This window comes from Candoia aspera, chromosome 4 (genome assembly GCF_035149785.1).
Source record: "Candoia aspera isolate rCanAsp1 chromosome 4, rCanAsp1.hap2, whole genome shotgun sequence".
NCBI lineage: Eukaryota > Metazoa > Chordata > Lepidosauria > Squamata > Boidae > Candoia > Candoia aspera.
In genome coordinates, this window is record NC_086156.1 from 24,651,197 (window position 1) to 24,671,798 (window position 20,602).

Consider the following 20,602-nt stretch of genomic DNA (forward strand, 5'->3'; position numbering starts at 1 on the left):
TTTCTTTGTATTTTTTTCTTTTCTATTTCTTTTCTATTTCTTTTCTTTTTTCTGACACTTTTAGCTTTCTCTTTGATTTCTTTCTTTTTTTCTTCCTTAATTTATATTAGTTTGTATTAGTTTTTAATCTGTGTTTTTAATAAAATTATTTTTAAAAAAGACCTATAGTTCTAGGTATTTTCTGCATGGATGCACAAGTTGTCTCCTTGATACTACAAGATGCCAGTTATTTTTGACTGACCTTCTCTGGCATCTCAGGCCCCACATTGCAAAATAAAGAATTATTTTTATAAGTTTGCTAATATTGACAGCAGAAAAATCAATAACACTGTTAGTCATAATTTGTAAACATCTAAAGGTCATGAGTTAGAGGAATCATATTGTTACTATTTAAGTTTTCTTTTCAGGTTAAAACCTTGAACACAATAGATCAATTTCACTTAAAATGGAAGGGAATTTTCCGTCGTAAAAGAGGATTCTTCTTGGTAAGCTGAAATATTTAGGACAGATTTTTTTTTTTGCTTTTTCTGAGACCCATTTTTGTCACATTTCCTCTTCACACAGAAGAGGAAGAGGAAGAGAAAGAAACAGACCACTTTTGCCAGAGTTGTCAAACACCCTTAATCTAATGTAAAACATATTTTGCATGAACTGTCGTGCAAAGTATGTTTGACATTCGATTAAGTGTGACATGTGGTTCAACTCCTCCCAAGTCAATAATCCTTGTGTTTTTTTTAAATAAAGTTGATGGCAACAATAACAAAAGTGTGTCAACTGCTTACAGTCTTTAATACAGTCAGCTTCTCTTATAAGAAGACCTTGCTAGCCAGCTAAATCCTGATTCCATTTTTCACACCATAGAAAATACTGGTTCCTCTATCTTCTAGTCACATAGCAGAATTACATTTTACATGTAATAACTAAAAATATGCTGCCTTTTCTGATACCTCATTCTGCCTAATGGTAAAGACTCTTGTTTAAAAACGTTAACTGAATGAAAGCGAAAACAGACAGCGTTTAAACATTTATCTTATTTTGTCTGCCTAGGGAATGTTCAGGAGAGTTCTGGAACATTTTGGTTCCTATCTGGCCATGGCTGTTCCAGAGAGCGGTCTGGTGATTTCTGGAGGTAAATCCTCTGAATTGGGAGTGATTAAAGGTGTGGGCATGTCATTCTAATCAAAAGAGCTCTGCTTTGGGATGAGATCACCCCCAGACTACTCCACACCCCATCCAGTTTAGAGGATTTGGTTCAGAAACAGCTAAGCCACCTTAAGAACATCATGGTCTAGGAGGAGGTTCAGTACATTCCAGAAAGAAACAGAATGTTCTGGTATCTTCTGAATGTTCTGTTCCTAAATTAACTTATTTTCTCTACACCTACCTCTTCTGGCTCTCCAAGTTCTGATCTGAAAAATAAGGCTAATAGTAGTTATTGCAGCCGTTTTGTGCATATAATGAACTATGTGATATTAAGGTATTATTGAAATATGTGTATACACTTGAAAGCAAAATAAAAAATATCAGGAAAATGCACATCTTACTGTTCTTTTCAAGCTTAGACATTTTTTTAAAAGTAGCTTTTATAGCAATGAATTCTAGTTTTACAAATGGAAAACTTGTTATTTCTAATGCAGCATGCACTTTGTTTTTCCTTCTGAGACACCAATTTGTGTGTGTGTGTGTGTGTGTGTGTGTTCAACCTTATATTGGTTTCACTGTACAATTGTAACCCATTATCCTTTTAACATGTTTGAAAGCAGAGAATGTCCATGTACTATTGTACTATTATACCTCTGTACAATAGGCAGCTGCTATTCATGTTTATCTTAAGCACAAATGGCTCAGTGCTTTGTGGTGTTCTGTGGCGCAGAAGCAGCTTGGGAGATGTGCTGTAAAGCAACATGCTAATTAACAGAATGGCTTCAGGACTGGAACTTTAACAGCAGAAGAACTAAAGGCTAAAGGCTGCCTCTGCAATGGCCTGAGATGAGATGAAGGCTACGTAATGGGGACATTCTCCTTAAACATAGTTAACAAGGTGTCTTCATGCCACAGTACATGGGATGGGATGATGAACCCATCATAATTCTATCCATGTTTTCTGATATACTAACTGAAGAGAGTTGGAGGATGAGAAGGAAGAAAGATTGTATGTTCTGTCAATTTAAACTTGAGGGGAGAGGAAGGGTACAAACTGTAGGTGACCTAGGGCTGCCTATAAACCCCAAAAGCCTTGGATGTGGCCATTGGAGATTTTAAAAAATTGTCACAAAATTGCAATCATTCTAATAGAATTAGAAGCAATCGTATTAATTGTATTTCATCAATATAACTTAAAAGTAAACCAAACCAAATGCTTTTGGTGGTGGGGGGACTTGGTTGTGCGTCCGTCTTTTAGATGCAGTTGTCTTCTTTCATTAGACAATCCTAGATGAAGGGTAGGAAATCTCTGACCATCTGGAAGTTATCATTTCTAATTATTGGCCATACTGACTGAGACTGAGAGCGGTAGAATCAAACACGGGAGGTTTGCAGGTCTTGGACCACTCAGTATAGTAATGTATCAATGTGACAGTGCAATGTGCAATTGATTTATCACTGTTGGATCCATTTTGAACTTCTGAAGTACAAATGAATAAATCCTAAATCTTGCTATGCTGGCACAAGCATGATCAAATAACCACATCAGCACACTATGATGTACAAGGGCAACATGCAGTTATATTTATATTTTATATTTTGCATTTTATATTTATATGTATATATATTTATATGTATATGAGAGCCAGTTTGGTCTAGTGGTTATGGCAACGGGCTAGAAACCAGGAGTCTGAGAGTTCTAGTCCCGCCTTAGGCATGAAAGCCGGCTGGGTGACCTTGGGCCAGTCCCTCTCTCTCAGCCCAACTCATCTCACAGGGTTGTTGTTGTGGGGAAAATAGGAGGAGGAAGGAGTATTAGGTATGTTCGCCGCCTTGAGTTATTTATAAAAATAATAAAGGCGGGATAGAAAAATAAATAAATAAATAAATAAACATCTATATTGTTTTACTTTAACAATATGTTATTTTTCTATTTTTAACTGTTTGTAAACCACCCAGAGTCATTATCATGAGATGGGTGGTAAAGAAATATGACACATAAATAAATAAATAAATTACAACACATACACAAATTTAATAGTATTGTTTACGGCTGAGATGTTGGACATGCAAGATATATCTCTGTAAACTTCTGTTTAGCTTCCATTCCCAGGAGAGCTGCTTAATTTACCCAAGTGTAGGATATGTCTTAAATAACAATAACTTTTACTTAAGCACTGAAGAAAAGAAAATCTGAACATACCACATATATCAACAACAATATGTGTCCAAGTCCACAGTTCTCTGTTTTCTCTCCATATTTTCTTCCTCTTTCAAGACACTATTGTATCTCCAGTGATGTTCAGGACAAAGCTTTTTCTTTTTTTTGCAATTGCCTTGCCTCATTTCCAGAATTTTATGGGGAAGTAAACACAGAACAACTCTATGATATATTGGCACTGATAGAAAATTCACAGAACTACCTGGAAGAATTTTGTGTGAATTGGTCATTGTGGGATCAGGAGGTTTATTTGTGCTAAGCAGACACAATATATCTCACAGAGCAGCCTCTCCCAAACTGATATTCTCTACACTGTAAACTTGTATCTGTTTTATACCTGCCATCCATTCATTCTTACCTTTTGGTATTACTATCACCAGGATGTTGGTTTCAACATGGTTTTCAGTCATGTTGTTGTAAGCAGTGCATGTGTATTCTTCTGTTTTCTGTGTCACCTTCTCAGATGCAACTTCTAGAGATCTTCCGTATTGTATTGGATGCATGGAGTTGTTTGCCCTCCTGATCCATGAATAAATATTTGGTGGATTGGAATCTGCTGAGCAGTACAGCTGAACAGCATCACCTTTATCAAGCGTAAACACTCTTCCTAATTTCTGGCCTTTGGCAGTATTTATGGTAAGTCCATAGGGTCCATCTTCGTAAACATCACAGTGATGGAGAGAGAAAGAAAACAGATTCAACAGAGGGGACATCCATACGTTCTGCTCACTCCATTGCAAAGATGCCCCTATTAACTGCTTGCTAAGCCTGAACCCATCCCCAGCCTCCTACAAAGAAAACCTCTGCCTGACTTGTCCACTTCAAAACTGGAGCCCTTGGGTGAAGGCCAAAATTTAGGAATGCACACGCTCAGCTTCAGAACACTACTGAAGTACAGAAGGAAAAAGGCATTTGCAGTGTTTTTTCTTGCAATTATCAGGCAGTATGAACATTCTTGATACATCAAGCTTATCATAGATGTTAGCATCCTGGTATCTTGCCTTTGCTGGTCAAGGAATATCCTCCTTTTGCTTGATTTATGTCAGTTTCAGCAACTAAGCCCAGAAACCTGTGGTTGTCTTTGATACAAGGCTTTGCTGGTTGATCGTACTGTGTCCACATCTGCCCAAGTGTAGAGGTTCCTCAGAAGCATTCTTCACCTGATCACTGAGAACCTTGAGAGAAGACTGTGCTTGTGCTCATGGGATAAAAAAAGCCATGATTTGCCTAAACATGGTTTGTCCAGTTGTCTGGATTTCACACAACACTAAACTATAACATAAGCCTTCCCCGACATAACACTCTACCTCTGTGTTGGGATCACAATTTCCAGAATTCCCAGGAAGTCTAACAAGGTATTTGAGCAGTTGTAGTTCTGGCATGTAGGGAGGGTACCAGATGGGTAGGGTGTTCATAATCTAAGTTTACAAACCAGAGTTTGGGTTCACAAAACTACAAACAAATATTTAATGTTTTGGGAGAACCATTACCTAAAACAAGCAAGCATACAGTATGCTCAGGAAACTAGAGAATGATTGACTAAAGTTGTATTATTTCCATTTTGTGCTAAGCCAGAGTTGCTAAGTTGTAGACTGGGTCCACACATCACACTAATACACTTTTTAAAAACCAAATTTATTTAAAAAACACAGTTGGCCAGATTTATGCAATACACTAAACCCAAAACTGCAATTTACAAACTACAGAATTGGGATGTATACATTGTGCTAACATAAAACTAAACAAACCACATCATTGCTTAGCACAGTATTAAGTGATGCAGGGCATTTCTGAACCAGCAAAATCAGGAAGCCCGTGTGGTTGATAATGCTGTTACAAATATGGAGGGAGTGCCATGGAGACATATTGAAAATCGTTAGGCTTGAGAATACCATGCCGTGATGTTGCCACAAGAACAGCTTCAGGACAGAAGTGGGATAGTATTTGTCCCATTCTGTTGTATGTTGTTAAAAAAAAACTTGCCTCTCTTTTTCTCATTTGTCTTTTCCCAATTTCTGTACTTTATAATGACTGTCTGGCACTGCTAAGGAGCATCAAGTACAGGGCAGTTTGCTCAAGGCTAAATTTGAAGCACTCTGCTCTGCTGATGTTGTAGCTTGGATTGATCACCTTGCAAAAGAGATATAGCAGGTGTGATACAGCAAAACATAATTATACCCTCTTCTGATTGCTACTGCTGACCTTTCTGCTTCCTTTTCTCAGGATTATCTTTTGGCCACTTTATATCTAACATCTGTCTTGGCAGAAGATTTATTCTCCTGTGAAGTATTGTGACTTTATGGTTTCCATCACTGCAGTTTCACATTGTGATAAGGAGTATAATTCTAGATCAATAAAACAAAACATGATAAGACATAGTATTTATGTCTCACATTATAATCATGCTGATATTCACAGACTTTCAGGAGTGTATTTGGATTTTTTTCACATATCTTGATGTGAGACTTGAAATGGTGTGTGTTCCATTAAAGGATTTTATGCAATCTATTGGTCACACTATAGTTATTGGTCATAACTTTGGGAAACATTATTCTCTGGATATGAGATCACTGCACAGTGCTGATTTTGTTTTGCACTGATCTATTTCCATATAAATTAGGTGTTTAGGAAATTTGTTTTGCAGTAAATCTGTTTTATAGTTTTTATTTTTAGACAAAAAATGGACTGTGGCAGGATCTCCGCTAGTGACTTCTAGTGTCTTTTGGAATCATCCAACTATTTTTATGCTGGTACAGCAGAAATGATGACAAGATTTGTATCTTCTCAGTGGTGTCTCCGAGAAGGTGGCTGTCACTAGAGGGTTAATGGCCTGTGAGTGGTCCTGATGGGAAATTCTTTCTAAAATATATTTTACATGTTTGAATAAAATACCCTGAGGTTTTAAGAGCATTTCTAAATAAAGGTCTCTGGTAGGGCCACTACCTCTTTTCCAACATCATTCTCAGCAGAGGAGACCTTTTGCCTCAGTAAAACCTATTTACTAAATGACTTGTAAAACAATAAATCATCAGTTCTTAGCAACAATTTACTCCTCAGTGGGAACATAAGCAATTGTACCTGTCACCAGGAAACTGTAATCCATCTTGTTTTTGAACAGATGGTAAGCATTTACCACAAGTGACCTTTATTATTAGTCTAAGTCCCCAGGCAGCAATGGCATATGGTCTTTGTAGCTTGTAGAGCCATTACTTGGTTCTTATTGAGAGAACTGGCAGCTAACAAACAGGATTTTAAAGTAGTGCTTACAAGTATAGTTTAAATTATGTAACTTGAAAGCAATATTTGATGGAGGAAGCCATGGTGGCTAATAGGACTTCTCTGCCATTTTCGGAGAGACTTGATAGCTTACAAGCTCTTGAGATTCCATGCAAATCCTCTTTGTAAAGCAAACATCTTGAAATATTAACAGGATCAGTTCACAGACTACTCTGTACCATACATTCACTTGCTTGGGTTTGTCTTAGGGAATCCAGCCACTGTACTTATTAAACCATGGCAGTGTTATGTATGAATCAGCTTATTATGGCTTAGTCAATCAGACATGGTTGAAAGAAACCATAGCTTAGCACGATATGTTTTCTCTTGTTCAGATTAGGAATAGATTGATAATCTTAGGTTTATCATGAAATGAGCCCAGCCACTGGAGCCCATTCCCAGTGGAAATCGTAAGAGTTTATCCCAACACATTTGGAAAGCACCACTTTGCAGGGCTGGCTACGAGGCAGAAAATGCTCATTGATGAATGACAGTTTGAGATGTATAATTTATTGCAATAGCCTTGGCATGGTTCCAATTGACATAAGTACTGATAATTAGACATGTGATTATATGGTAGAAGAAGGAAAGTGAGGAAAAAGTAAAACTCACTAAAAAGTCATTACAACTTGCAGGCAATCTCTCAGCGAAATAGTGATATTGGTTTCGATCCACAATGGGCAATATGTGGCATCTCCAGAAATTAATGAGCACTAAGTCCCATCAGATCTAGCCAGCATGGGCATCCACAGAAGGGGCAAATGACAACTCATGAACCATAATATCATTGTGCAAATTATATAAATCACATTATTTGCATAATCATGATATATATGATGTTATTGTGGTTTCTGGTAGAAGCCTAAGCTAGCTAGCATGCTCAATAACAAGGATGAGTTTAAGTCCAGCAGTATCTGTTGGACCGTACATTGTCTACCTCTGGCTTAGAATTCAGGCACATATGGCTCAAGGAGGGGAAGAGGAGAAAGAGGAAGAGGAAGAAATAAATTTGGCAATAAACTCCTGAAATTGATTGGCTTTATGTATCTTCAAATGAAACTTCCCTATTTTAGCTCATAATATATCTACTGTATGGGTTAAAACTTTTTAAAATTCATTTTTAAAAATCTTTCATAATTTCCTCCCCACCTTCTGCATTTGCCCAAATTCATCACTTTCTGTCATGTTGCTTTAACAGATTATGCTTCCAACACCTTTAGAATCAACAAAGCTTCTTTCAACAGGGGATCAAGTGAACTGGTTGGCTTGCACCTTGGTTATACAAAGGTATTTTTCTTAGCCCTTTTTTCTACCAGTCAAATCCTGTCTGTCTCCAATGTACTTCATGGAGCTAATGCATGTAACCAACCTGGGTTATTCTTATTATATATTTCTTAATGCTGTTGTCTTAAATATTTTGTACTGCTGTTTTATGTTGCATATTATGTTGCATTGTATAAAAATATTTTTCTTAAAAACCATCCTGAAATGATCTGAATAAGATGGCATAGTGTCAAAATAATAACAGGATAACAACCAGGGCAGCTGCCATAGTTAATCATGTCATTTTGAAATGTATATTGTTTCACAGGTGTCAACTTAAGCAAACATATCCAGTGTCCTATATTGATTTTGTACAGAAATAAAAAAATGATAATGATACAGACTTTAGGATTTAATATTCTTCTTGTTTGCCTTAGAAATAGCCTAGAGCCCATAGAGATTTGGACTTTTTTTTTGACTAATGTACCATGGTGAAGCAGAACAGAAGATTAAATTAAATAGCAGTGACAGGCCGGAGAGTGAACTTTAATACAGGAAGGGGAAATACAATGTTAGAAATCTCCATCTCCCTTCTTCCTCCTACCAGCCTTCATGGATGGCTTTTCCTGTCATCAGGAACAGCCAAAGAAGTGTGATGATTGGACATTTCATGTCCTTTCCAGCTCTTCAACAGATCCTTAATCTGAAAAAGAATTTCCTGTTCTTGTAGTAATTTTATTTATTACTGTCATTTACTTGGAAAAATCAAAGTTTTGAAAATAAAAAATGTTTTGGATTTTTTTTTAAAAAATGAGAAACTATGAATTTAAAAAATGAATAAAAACTGTTGCTGGCAAGGCTTTAGGAGTCAAACAGCTTTGTATAACAAGGTTTCCAAAAATGGGTTTAGGATTCTCCTGTCCATTTTAGCAGTGCTCTGCCATACATACTAGGGACAAAGGCTATTGTTTGAGGAAAAGTAAATAAATACTTTATTTTATTTTAATCCCACTTCCAATCATGGAATTCAAAGTGAGGTACATAGTATTCAAAGTGGTTTCCCATCCAGGCATTGGCCAATCCTAAACTTTGGGTATGTAGAAGTTTAACTGGGTTAACTTTGGGATCCTGGCTTCTCAATTCATGGCACCAACATAAATAAAATTCAAAAATCCTGTAAACCAAAGAAAAACTTGTATAACTGGTAAACACAGTACTTAAAGGGACCTACATTAGATTTCAGGAAAGTGTTAAATAGTTTTTTCTTTACTTTTTCTTACCACAACTGAGATATGCTATCACAGAAAGATACTGTAATGATTTGCTCTCTCAAATCAACCAATACCTGCTATCCCAATAGAAGATAATATCTGTAGCTCAGGGTTGAACTGTAGAGTTCTTGGTGTTCTCTGAGTTTGGATGTTTGCTTGCAGATGTTTTGTTACCCAACTAGGTAACACCATCAGTACAATGATGTTACCTAGTTGGGTAATGAGATGTCTGCAGGCAAACATCAACCAAGCTCAAAGAATACCAAGAACTCCACAATAACCACTATATACATTAGACACACTTCACCTACTTACAATATATTGTTGGCATGATCATGTCACTCATCATGGCACTGACAGGATTGGCTGCTAAACAGCTGTAATTCCCAATAGCTTCTTTAAGAACAGGGGCAATGGAAAGCGTATCTTTGTTTATAGACATGGAGCCGTTGCTGCTGTCTTCGATGATATTTCCATTTTTCATCCACTGGTAAACAACCCTTGTGCCTTTTTCCACCATACATTTCAAAGTGATGTTTCCCTTTTTTTCTACAACTCCAAAGGAGGGTTCAATGTATATGACAGGCTTGGTGACAGGCACTGCAATAGAAACAATATTGGAAGTTATGATGAAATCATTTCTGTTCTTTACATGCAGGTCATTTTGCAGTTTAATGGACAGAACATGGATGGGCATGTGAGTACAGCCTTTACTTTTCTGCTAGTAGAAGATGGTGAGAACATCAGTGGTTGTATTTGGGATCTCTGTAAGAGGTGGATCCTCAACCCAAAAAACTTCTTAAAGAAGAAATTGTGTATTTAATCCCAAATGTGGTCTGTAAAGAGGATCAGCATCATAAGTATTCAATCAATTTGGGATGCATTGTAGGAGTCAACTTAGATATATGCAACAGCTCCTGTGGACACGGAACAAGTGTATCTGTCTACAATATTGACAGACTATTAACTTGTAGTTAGTATAGTTTATATAGTTTAGTTTTGATTTCAAGAACCTGAATATTTCTTTTTTTAAAATATAATTTTCACTTGTTTCCTTCCTGTTCTATTTATTAATATATTTACCAGCTTTACTGGCTTTTTGCTTTACTGTTTGTTGTTGTTGTTGTTGTTGAAAACAGTTTGGTAATCCTCCATGAAAACTTCAATGACTACACAGATTAAAACAGAATGAATGAATATTTAAAGTCTGGCACTATACCAGTAAGTGAATGCTGCCTACTCCAAAATGAGATGGAAAAGGTATTCTGTTTTGACTTTGTTCACTAAATCTAAGTAATGTCAATATCCCCATTGTATTAAGATATTGTTATGCAAATATATTTTAAATGTAATCAACATGTAACTTAAAAGATATATGGCTGATCAGTTAAAACTGCTTCATTGATGACTGTATAATATAGCTTTAGTTATCTAGAGTTTCTATGCTGAATATTTCCCTTCCCTCATCTACGTTATATTGGGAATTCTGGAAAATTTAGTTTCAACATATAAGGAGGTTGCCAGATTGGAGATGATTGCTCTAGAACAAGAATATCACCAGTATATCAATTTTGTATAAAAGTAAACTTTTGGAATACAATTAGGAATAATCACCACTGGCTCTTAATTTGCACATGCATAAGAACAATGCAAATATTCTGAAATACCCTGATGTGGTACAATGGACAACAATGTGTCATATAACTGTGAATGTCATCCTATGTAATATATTTTAATTTTTAAGAAATACTCTGCAGAATATGTTAAGACTTGTGCCTTTCCTGCTGTTGTGCCGGATTATTCTGATTATCAGCCCCATTAGATATTTTTTCCATTGCCATGAAGTTCTCTGAGCAGCACCAAATTTCATTGCACCAAATGTTCAGCAGGGCAGATTGTGGCTTTGTGGAGAGGAAAGCCCAGAAAATGGCACAGGGAAAAAGGAGTAGGGAACCTGTGACCTTTAGATGTGCCACTGAACTCTAATTCCCAACAGCCCCAGCCGAAATGGCAAATAATGGTGGATGGAAATGTTACATTGGATTCTAGCATTTCATATTACTTACCGTCGACAGTAACTTGAATCTTTTCACTTGCTGATTTTGTCCCATTGCCATGGATATTGATTTTGACAATATAATTACCTTCATCACTTCTGTGTAAAGAGTTTATTAGCAAAGATGCATTTGGAGGTGAAAGTGTAAATTTGTGCCTATATTCTAAGTCTGGAACAACTGATTGATTGATGGAAATAAGCAGATATTTGGGGTTTGTTGGTGGCTTCTCAAACAGCCATATTATCTGGACGTCAGAAACTGTAACGTTGAAATTATAATCAACCACAAGTCTGAGTGGCTGTCCTTCAACGCCATTGACCATGTATGAGGGAACTGTCACCTTTAATGCAGAAGAAATACCTGCAGCAGAGAGATTACAAATATTACAATTTGAAATGCAAACAGTGCTTGCTTCAGGTTCCATTGTAATATATCTTAAATGGTTTCAAGAACAATCCATCACTTGGTATACATCACATGTATAAATTCTTGCTGTGATCATTTTGCCTTTTTGGTTCTTATTTATATTATTATTTGTTTCTTTATGCCATTAAATTTTAATCACATGGGGCTGGATATAAACAGTAGACGCATCCCTCTGAAAAGAATGGACAAATTATTAATTAACTTTTAGGATCAACCATCAATAGTAAAGGAACAAGCAGTCAAGAAATAGGGTGCAGACTAGAACTTGGTAGAGCAGCTGTGAAGGTCTTGGAAAATATACTCAAATGCCTACAAAGATCAGAATCGTGCAAGCCATGATATTCTCTGTGACACTCTATAGAAGTGAAAATTGGATTTTAAAAAAGCAGGATAGGAAGAGTATTGAACCTTTGAACTTTGGTGTTGGGGAAGACTCTTGAGAATACCATGGATAGCCAAGAAAACAAACTGATGGATCATTGACAAATCAACCCAGAGTTCTCATTTGAGGTACAAATGACCAGGCTCAAATTATCCTACTTTGGACACATGATGTGAAGATCTGCTTTCTGGAAAAGGCTCTAATGCTGGGAAAGATGGAAGGAAAGAGAAGAAGAGGATGACCAACAGCAAGGTGGATGGACTCAGTTACAGCTGCAATGAGTGTACTGTTGGGAAACCTGAAAGAACAGGTTAGGGATGGAGAAAATCTATCACCAGGAGTCTAAAACAACTTGATGGCACATAATCAATAAATCAACTTATAGGATATTGCTTTCAATGAACATTAAAGCATTAAAGGAATTGCTCCTCTGTTCCTAAGCATGTTTATGTACAAGTCAGTCCCACTGTGTTCATGACAGCTGAAACTGTGGGAGTTGTTATTCTAATACATTTAGAATGTACCTAGCTGGGGAACATTGCTATGAATCAGAGATGGGGGCCTGTGAACACTCTAAATGTTGCAGGACTACAGCTCTCAGCATTTGTAACCAGTGATCATACTGACTGTGACTGCTAGAATTTGTAGGTCAGGACCATTTGTAGTAACAGTAAGAGTTACTTACGCTTGCTTCTTAAAACCTGTACTGGTTATAGCTATGGAATACACTAATCCTTCCCCTAATCCCTTGCTATTGTTGGTTGACTAACCCAGAGTAAACAGATTCTCTTCTTGATTGATTTAACTATATTATTCCCAGCCAGGGCTGAGGCAGGATATATCAACATAGAATCCACCTCAGTGAAAATGTAGTTCATTCAAACAGTCCAATTCTCTACACAGAACAAGTAGCCATTTAATAAACAAAAATAACTGACTCTCCATTTAATACTTACTTGTCCAACTACATTCAGCTTAAGCCAGGAATGGGGAACCTGTGGCTTTCTGTGTGTCATGGAATTACAATGTTCATAACTGTGTGCAATTGCCCATGCTGGCTGTCACTGCTGAGAGTTGTAGTTTAGCAATGTCTGGAGTACAATAGCTTTTCCATGCCTGACCTATGCCTTTTCTTATTCCACTAAATTCCAGCTTTACTCCAACTAACTGTCCTCCTCAACTGAATTTTTGCTGGCTGGGTTCCAAAATGTGCTAAGCATATTGTGGTTTATTTCTTTTTGGTTTAATGTGTTATGTGCATCGTGCCAATTATGGTTTATTCATCAAACCATGACGAAGCAGTACATGTCTTGGCACAATGAATAAACCAGTTATCATCACTCCACTTGCCAGCGTTATACCTCACATTCCTGTTGTCACTCATTCTTACTATCGTGTTTTAGCTCTGTTATTGATACTTTTGTCTATTTGTAATATTATATTGGTGAAATCAGAGCTGACCCAGTTTTATTTCCATTGATTTTAGAGGCATAATCTCTGCTTCAGTGTTTCCAGTTTTGTATCATAATAAAGATATGGAATGAGTGCCATTGAAAACCATAGAACATTCTTCAGAGGAAATATGCATAGATTGTATTGTATACAGTTTATGGGTTGTTTACCATTCATTGACTTTATATACAACTTTTACGGATTTTGTACATTCGGTTTTTTAACTAGATTTCTGCTGAGCTTCCGGCCTGCTCCAGTAATATCAGTGGGAGGTCTTAGAATGCATTATTCCCTTCCTACCAACATTTAAGAGTGTAAAAGGGTGATGCCTAGGCTGTTCCTGGTGTTGCTAAAGTTATCTTCTGTAAGAGAGCCAAAGAAATTAAGTTTCAGCATGGAGGGAAGTTTGCCTTCAAAATGAGAATTGACAATACTCTTAAACACAGTGTAGCCACATCCTAATCTCATAAGGCAGTTCTATGAACCCAACCATTACAGTTCCTTCAATAAACTACTGGAGTACAATAATATACTTTACATAGGTCTACCTCTGAAAACCAAATGGAAGCTACAGTACAATTAATCCAGAATGCAGTGGCTCAGTTGTTGGCATATTGTCACTATCACAGGTTCATCACATCTGTGCTTCAGGCTCTGCACTGGCTCCCTATCAGCTTCCATGTGCAATTCAAATGCTATTTTTAACATGACTTAGCACCAAGGTATCTCCAGGATTGCCTTCTCTGTCCAATTTCAATTTGTCCAATGCAGAGCTCATGGAAGAATCTACTAGCAGTTCCCAACTTCCATGAAGTAAGGGGTATGGAGGCCTACAGATGTCGTTTTTCCATTGCAGGGCAAGTATTATGATATCCTGTCCCCTGATATTTATCAGCACGTGCCTTACTAGGCTTCAGAAAAATTACTTACGACAGAATTGTTTCAAGAGGGCATGTGACTCTTAATATGTTGCCATCTTTTCCTTATTTGGTTGGTTGGTTGTTTTCAGATTTCTATTTTATGTTTTTTTATGTTTTTATGATTATTTATTATTTTTACTGGCATGATTCTAACCCACCAAAAGTCTTTTGATTAGGGCAGGTAAAAATGCAATAAACCACAAGTAAATAAACCATGGCCTAGTACAACATATGAACCCAGCCATTATTTCTCAGCCTTAGCAATTCCATGCCACCTGTACAAAGGGGGTTTAAGTGAATTAAACATAGTCAGCCAAAGATATTGTATTGTCTGAAATGAGGTGATGCACCTCATATTCCAAGTACTGTAACCAACTGAATTGGCAGCTGAGTTTTATTTCAGTGTTGTCAGTGGAATACAGTATTGCCTTCTACCATATTTGCAGCAACAGCATAGTATGGGGCTCAAACCCTGTTTTTTCTAGCAGAACCACTGCTTTTCAGCATATGTCACCTGAAGTTGATGATCCCTCTCCTTAATGGTAGAGCTAGGGTGAAATTAATTTACCACATGGATATTGTATAAGTGCTTGGGAAGTTTTATTCTAAAACCTAAGAAAAATTCTTCTTCCATTTTTGCTTCAGTATCCAGACTTTTTTTTAAAGTTTAGGAATGGTTCATCTACAAGTAATAATCTTCAAATGCAATTTACCACCTTGTAAGAATCTGAAACATAAAAGAAGCTTCTGAGGCAAATATGCACTTTCTTAGCTTCTGGTGTCCCCTTGCGCTTTGTTTCTCTGTATTCAGTGTAAACGAACTAGGCATTCCCAAAGTGACCTCCAACTTTTGCCTAGGCTGCATTTGGCTTTTACATCAGTCTTAAAGTATTAGTAAGCACAACACCACCCTTGTTGACTGGAAACATCCTACAACGTTTTTTGTTCAAATAAAAAAATGGTGACATAATATTTTGAGTTTCATGCATAAACCAACATTTCCATGGGAAGGATTTTGATTTTCTTTAAAGGACTTTTCAGTATCTATGACAGTATCATTTTGAAATAAACCCAAGTTTAATTTTCTATTGTTTTACCTGTATCTTAGTGTCAAGATTCAAATATTGTACTACAGTAAGACACAATGTAGTCTGTTTGGTTTTTGTTAACACTTGTGTGAACCTAACCCTTGTGGTTTATATACTATGATTTACGACTTAGCCATTTGCCCAGATCCATTTAATTGTGACTTATTTTTAGGCAAGATACACCAGGGTTTAACATAATGTGTAAAACCAGTGAATATAACATTTCCACAGTAAATAGAATACAGTGTTATTGGAACCAAATGCTAATTTTAATTCCATTTTGCACAGGAATGAAAGAATAAGCATAATGTCACAGTGGTTTCAAGTGTGGATTGTGTAGTATATGCTGCCAAGAATTCAAATATAATGTTACTGCATGTGGACTGGTTAAAAGACTTTCTAACTTGGTGAGTGTGTTTGCATGACATACAGAGACTTGCTTGGCCCAATTGATCTATTGATGTAGTATTTATCTGCTGGTCCAGTACTAGATGCCCCAGCAAATTGAGTCTTGCTTTAAGTCCCATCTTCAGTGGCATCCTATCAACCTTACAGTGAATGCCTGTCTGCTATTTTCTGTTTGTTTGTTTGTTTGGATTAAATGAAAGTTTTAAGAAATCACACTCTAACTCTGATCAAACCACTGTGGATTTTTTCCTTGAACAGAACAACAATAAAAACCAAATCAAACCAAAGTTTGCTCCCTAAACTACATACTATTGTCTCTGGAATGGTGGCACAGGATCACATTTACAGTACTGAAGTAAAATTCAGCCACCATTTTGATACATTTCTGTACATACGGAATATTAGTTGTATCCAATGTAGATTGAACATCCATGTTAGACTTGTTTACGTTACTGGAGAATGATGGTTTGGATGTGGATTTGGACTGAGGAGACTCACTGAACTTTGAGCCAACCTCATTTTCTCAACAAAACCTACCTCACTTGGTTGCTATTGTAGAGACAAAATTAAAGAACAACCACCCTGGGCAAGCTACCTTCAGTTTTCTTAGGAAAAGTGGCATATAAATGAAGTAAATTCATAACTACGTATTTATGGGCACGAAAAGTTATACCTAAATTAATCATAATGTGGAATAAATCAGAATTTATCAAAGCTGACTGAATACCCTCTAAAATTATTACAAACCTGTTATTCTAAGCAATGTGGCAACTGTTGTATCTCCTGTATATGGAATCCACTTGGGGACAATAATGCACTTTAAATAAAACATGAAGAAGTCAGAGTAATCAAGTGGTATACAAACACGTGTAACACACTTTCCCCTCAGTTATACAGACTTTTGATTTTAGGTTTCTTCTTTAATAATGATAATAAACGCTGTTAATGGGTGGATATATACCTCTTGGTGAAGACTGATCTTAGTGATTTTTCTGAAGTACTATTGGGAGAAATCATTTTTAACACCAAATAATATACTATTTATGGAAAAGAAAATCAGAATGAATTTAAGGAGCATACTGTATTACCACACACAACATTCTAAAAATTTTAAAAAATGCATTGCTTATATTCAATAATGCAGTCAGAAGAGTTGTTATACTAAATGTTCTGTTCACAGTATACAGCTGATTTAACCTTCCCAAAAGATAGCATATTACATGTGTCAACCATAGAACAAGCTTCTGTCTACTCTGAAGAAAGTCTTACAGTTTACTCACCACTAACTCAGATGAGCAGTTACAGAATTGTAGTCCCCACGTATACAACCCCCATGGTGGTATTTTATTTTGTGAGGCAATTAACATGAATACTACCAAATTTATATCCACAAAGTTACTGAAGTTAATATATTGACCAGTACACTATAAAGCTTTGTACCTAGATGAAGTTTCAGAAAAGGACAGAAAATCATGCAGGATCTTACCTAAAAGCAGATAGTGCATATAGATTTTGTACTGCAAGCCATAAAACATGGTGTTAAAAGGTAGCCTGTCTTGTGTGAAGGCCATCTTCCTTTCAGTGCACAGGCAGAGCCTTGGTCCAGCAGCTGTGGGGTTTATTTGTTAGTGAAATCAGGTGTGAGTTACCAGTCTCTACCTTGTCTTGCTTGAGGTGATTTGACTATGTGTGTACAAAAGACACAGGGAGTGGAACACCTGTTGGATTAGTGTTCAACATCTTCATTGCCTATAGCCTATCATAATTCCCGCTGTGGTATGTTCACAGCAAATACAGAACAAGATAAATGGGGCATACAGTATGAATCACTCAACACTGATAAAAAATAAATGAGCTTAAAGAGTATATGCGGGTTATATTCACCTGAAGGGAACAGACAGTTAAACAGCTCCATGAAGAAAAAACAGACTTGTACACCCCCTGATGATTGGAAATGATTATTTTTGTTAGTTTATATTGTGCCTTTTAGGTTGGATGAAATGAGTCTCTGTACTATTAAATAAATAAATAAATAAATATTAAGTTGCTTTAAAAAAACAGTAAAACTGGGAAAATTGTAAAACTGTGAATTGCAAGATTCAGCAGTATGCAAATATGATAAATAAAAATTTGGATTTATTTTTTTAATCCTTCCTTCAGCTGTGCATCTATGGCTAAGTATAGTACTATCTGGAGGATTTTGAAGGCAATGAGCAGAAGCCCCTTAATTATGAAAGGAGAAGGGCTGCAAATGACAAATTCCCTCAGGAGGTCTTGGTAGTCCAGGCAACGTGAAAATGGTGGCCATGTAGAAATAGCAGTGGCTTCCTTAGTTGTAGTTTTTGGACATGGTGACCAACTAGGCTTTCTTCCTGACCAGAATCATAGAGGGCACTTCCATTGTTAATCTCACAGGCCCCCAAACCAGGTGGATCAACAGAAGAAAAAAATCAGGATCAGGATGAAATAAAGGGCAATATTGTTCAGCCTATGTGTTACACTATATGGTAACCATGATATACTCTATGCACTTTTCTGGACTTGCAATGCATACTGAACTATAAACTGGCTGGGTACGCATAGCCTGCTGGGCTTAAATGTAGTTTCTGGTTCAGTATGTAATGAGAACAGTCATTAAGGCATTCAATTTTCATTTGTGAAATTCAGATTAAGGCTTGGTTTGCATAATTGAACTGAACCATGCTTTGCTTCAGCATGGTTTGTTGAATTAGCCATAATAGCTGGGTTTGTTCAACACATTACGCCAATACTAAACCACTTGTATTGGGGCTTAGCAATGTAGGAAACCAGCCACTGACACTTGTCTATGTCCATACTGCATGATTACCCATGTTTACCTTAGCTGCATTTTAATTAGCCTATTTTTCTTGGTTTATATAAATATTGAAGTATAAAAGTAACTGCATGAGCCAGCTACAAGCAACACATTAAGCTAAAATGAGTTTGCAGAATTGTGGTTTAGTGGGTTATGGAAAAAACAGCCCCTACCTAGTCCCCTCCCTGGTATTAACCATACCAATGTCTCAATAAGCAGTCAAGAGAAGTTTAGGAGGAAGTAAAGCCCTTTGCATTTTCCAATACTTGCTTATAAATATTGTTAATAGGCTCCAATTATAGGAAAGAAGTAGTTGTCTGTTCTTTGCACTTCAGCCAGCAGGAGGCTCTGCTGCTCTGCTGTGTGTAGGTTCTCCTTTCAATTGTTCCAGGCAGTAGCATTTCATAGATTCACATTGGAGTAAGCCATACCAATCCATATGCAAACTAGCAGAAGCCGTAGTCAAGCAATGCCTTTACTAGAATGAGGTTCCATGTGAGATCATGAAAGTTTCTGTTTATTCCTTGAATTGCTAGGAAAAGCAAATATGCAATACTTTATTTCTCCATTTTTGAAGCTGCATCCAGTATTGTTACTTAGTTTTGTTTATAACCTCAGGTGAAACATCCATATTCCTTAGAAACAGTTTGCTGTTGGGTAGTCTATATTACTGCAGAAACACTGGAGTCTTATTTCTGCAGTAAAGACTAGAAGTCAGTTCAGGAAAGTTTCTGTCATAATAAGTTTATCATAATATTCTTTGAAGTTATGGAAGAAAATACATGAAGCTGCTGGAAGGATTGGAGTCCAGTATCTTTAATATACAGTTACAACTCAATTGTACACCACCTTGATTGGCTGATTGACTGATTATGTGCCATCAAGTTGTTTTCAACTCCTAGGAATCACTTAGACAGATTTTCTCCATGACAATCTATCCTTAAACTGTTCTTTCAAGTCTCCCAATGGTGCACTTATTACCACTGTAACTGAGTCCATACACCTTGCTGCTGATCGTCCTCTTCTTCTCTTTCCTTCCACCTTTCCCAGCATTACAGCTTTTTCCAGAGAGCTGGGTCTTTGAGTAATGTGTCCAAAGTAGGATAATTTGAGCCTGGTCATTTGTGGCTTGAGTGAGAGCTCTGGGTTGATTTGTTCAATGATCAATCAGTTTGTTTTCTTGGTTGTCCAGGGTATTCTCAGGAGTCTTCTCCAACACCAAAGTTGAAAGGTGTCAATAGTCTTCCTATCCTGTTTTAAAGTCCAACTTTTGCTTCGATAGAGTGTCACAGGGAATACCATGGCTTGCACTGTTCTGATCTTTATACCACTGTGAGTTGTTTTGATTAGGTACCATATTGATGATGATGGTGATGATGCATCTCTACTCCAGGCTTTTCAGGCGATGCTTGGACATCTTGTGTTGGTGCCTGGAGACCATAAGGGTTTTGATGGGGGAGAAACAGGTTGACTCAACCCCAGCAAGACAGAATAGCTGCAGGTTCATAATCTGATTGATTCTGGGGCAATAGCAACTTTAGCTCTAGATGTGGTTGTGCTCCCCTGGAAAGAGCTTGGTATACAATCTGGGAGTGGTCCTCGACTCTCAGCTCCTGATGGAAGAGCAGGTGGAAGCTGTAGCTAGGGGTCCTGTTCTCAGCTTTGGCTGGTGAATCAGTGACAAATCTTCCTGGAGTACAAGGCACTGGCTAGAGTCCATCATGTCCTAGTCACCTCAGAATAGACTATTATAATCTGCTGTACATGGGACTGCCTTTGAAGACCACGCAGAAACTGCAACTAGAGCAAAATGCAGCAGCCTGTATATTAACCTGATTAACGTGGTATTGTCATTTAAT

General features: G+C 37.0%; 1 protein-coding gene across 3 annotated transcripts in view; it reads right to left on the reverse strand.

Moving 5' to 3' along the window:
* The window catches only part of HEPACAM2 (HEPACAM family member 2), a 268,902-nt gene extending 249,575 nt beyond the window's left edge, over window positions 1–19,327 (reverse strand). For all 3 annotated transcript variants that reach the window (XR_010067941.1, XM_063303632.1, XM_063303633.1), the window contains exons 1-4: window positions 17,394–19,327; window positions 11,241–11,591; window positions 9,490–9,774; window positions 3,723–4,019 (exon numbers count right to left, since the gene is read on the reverse strand). Coding sequence is in view for 2 of the 3 variants with exons in the window: in XM_063303632.1 (XP_063159702.1) it covers window positions 3,723–4,019; window positions 9,490–9,774; window positions 11,241–11,591; window positions 17,394–17,478 (1,018 nt within the window). In the remaining variant the exon portion in view is untranslated. The remainder of the gene's footprint in view (window positions 1–3,722; window positions 4,020–9,489; window positions 9,775–11,240; window positions 11,592–17,393) is intronic.
* Window positions 19,328–20,602: the final 1,275 nt, after the last annotated feature.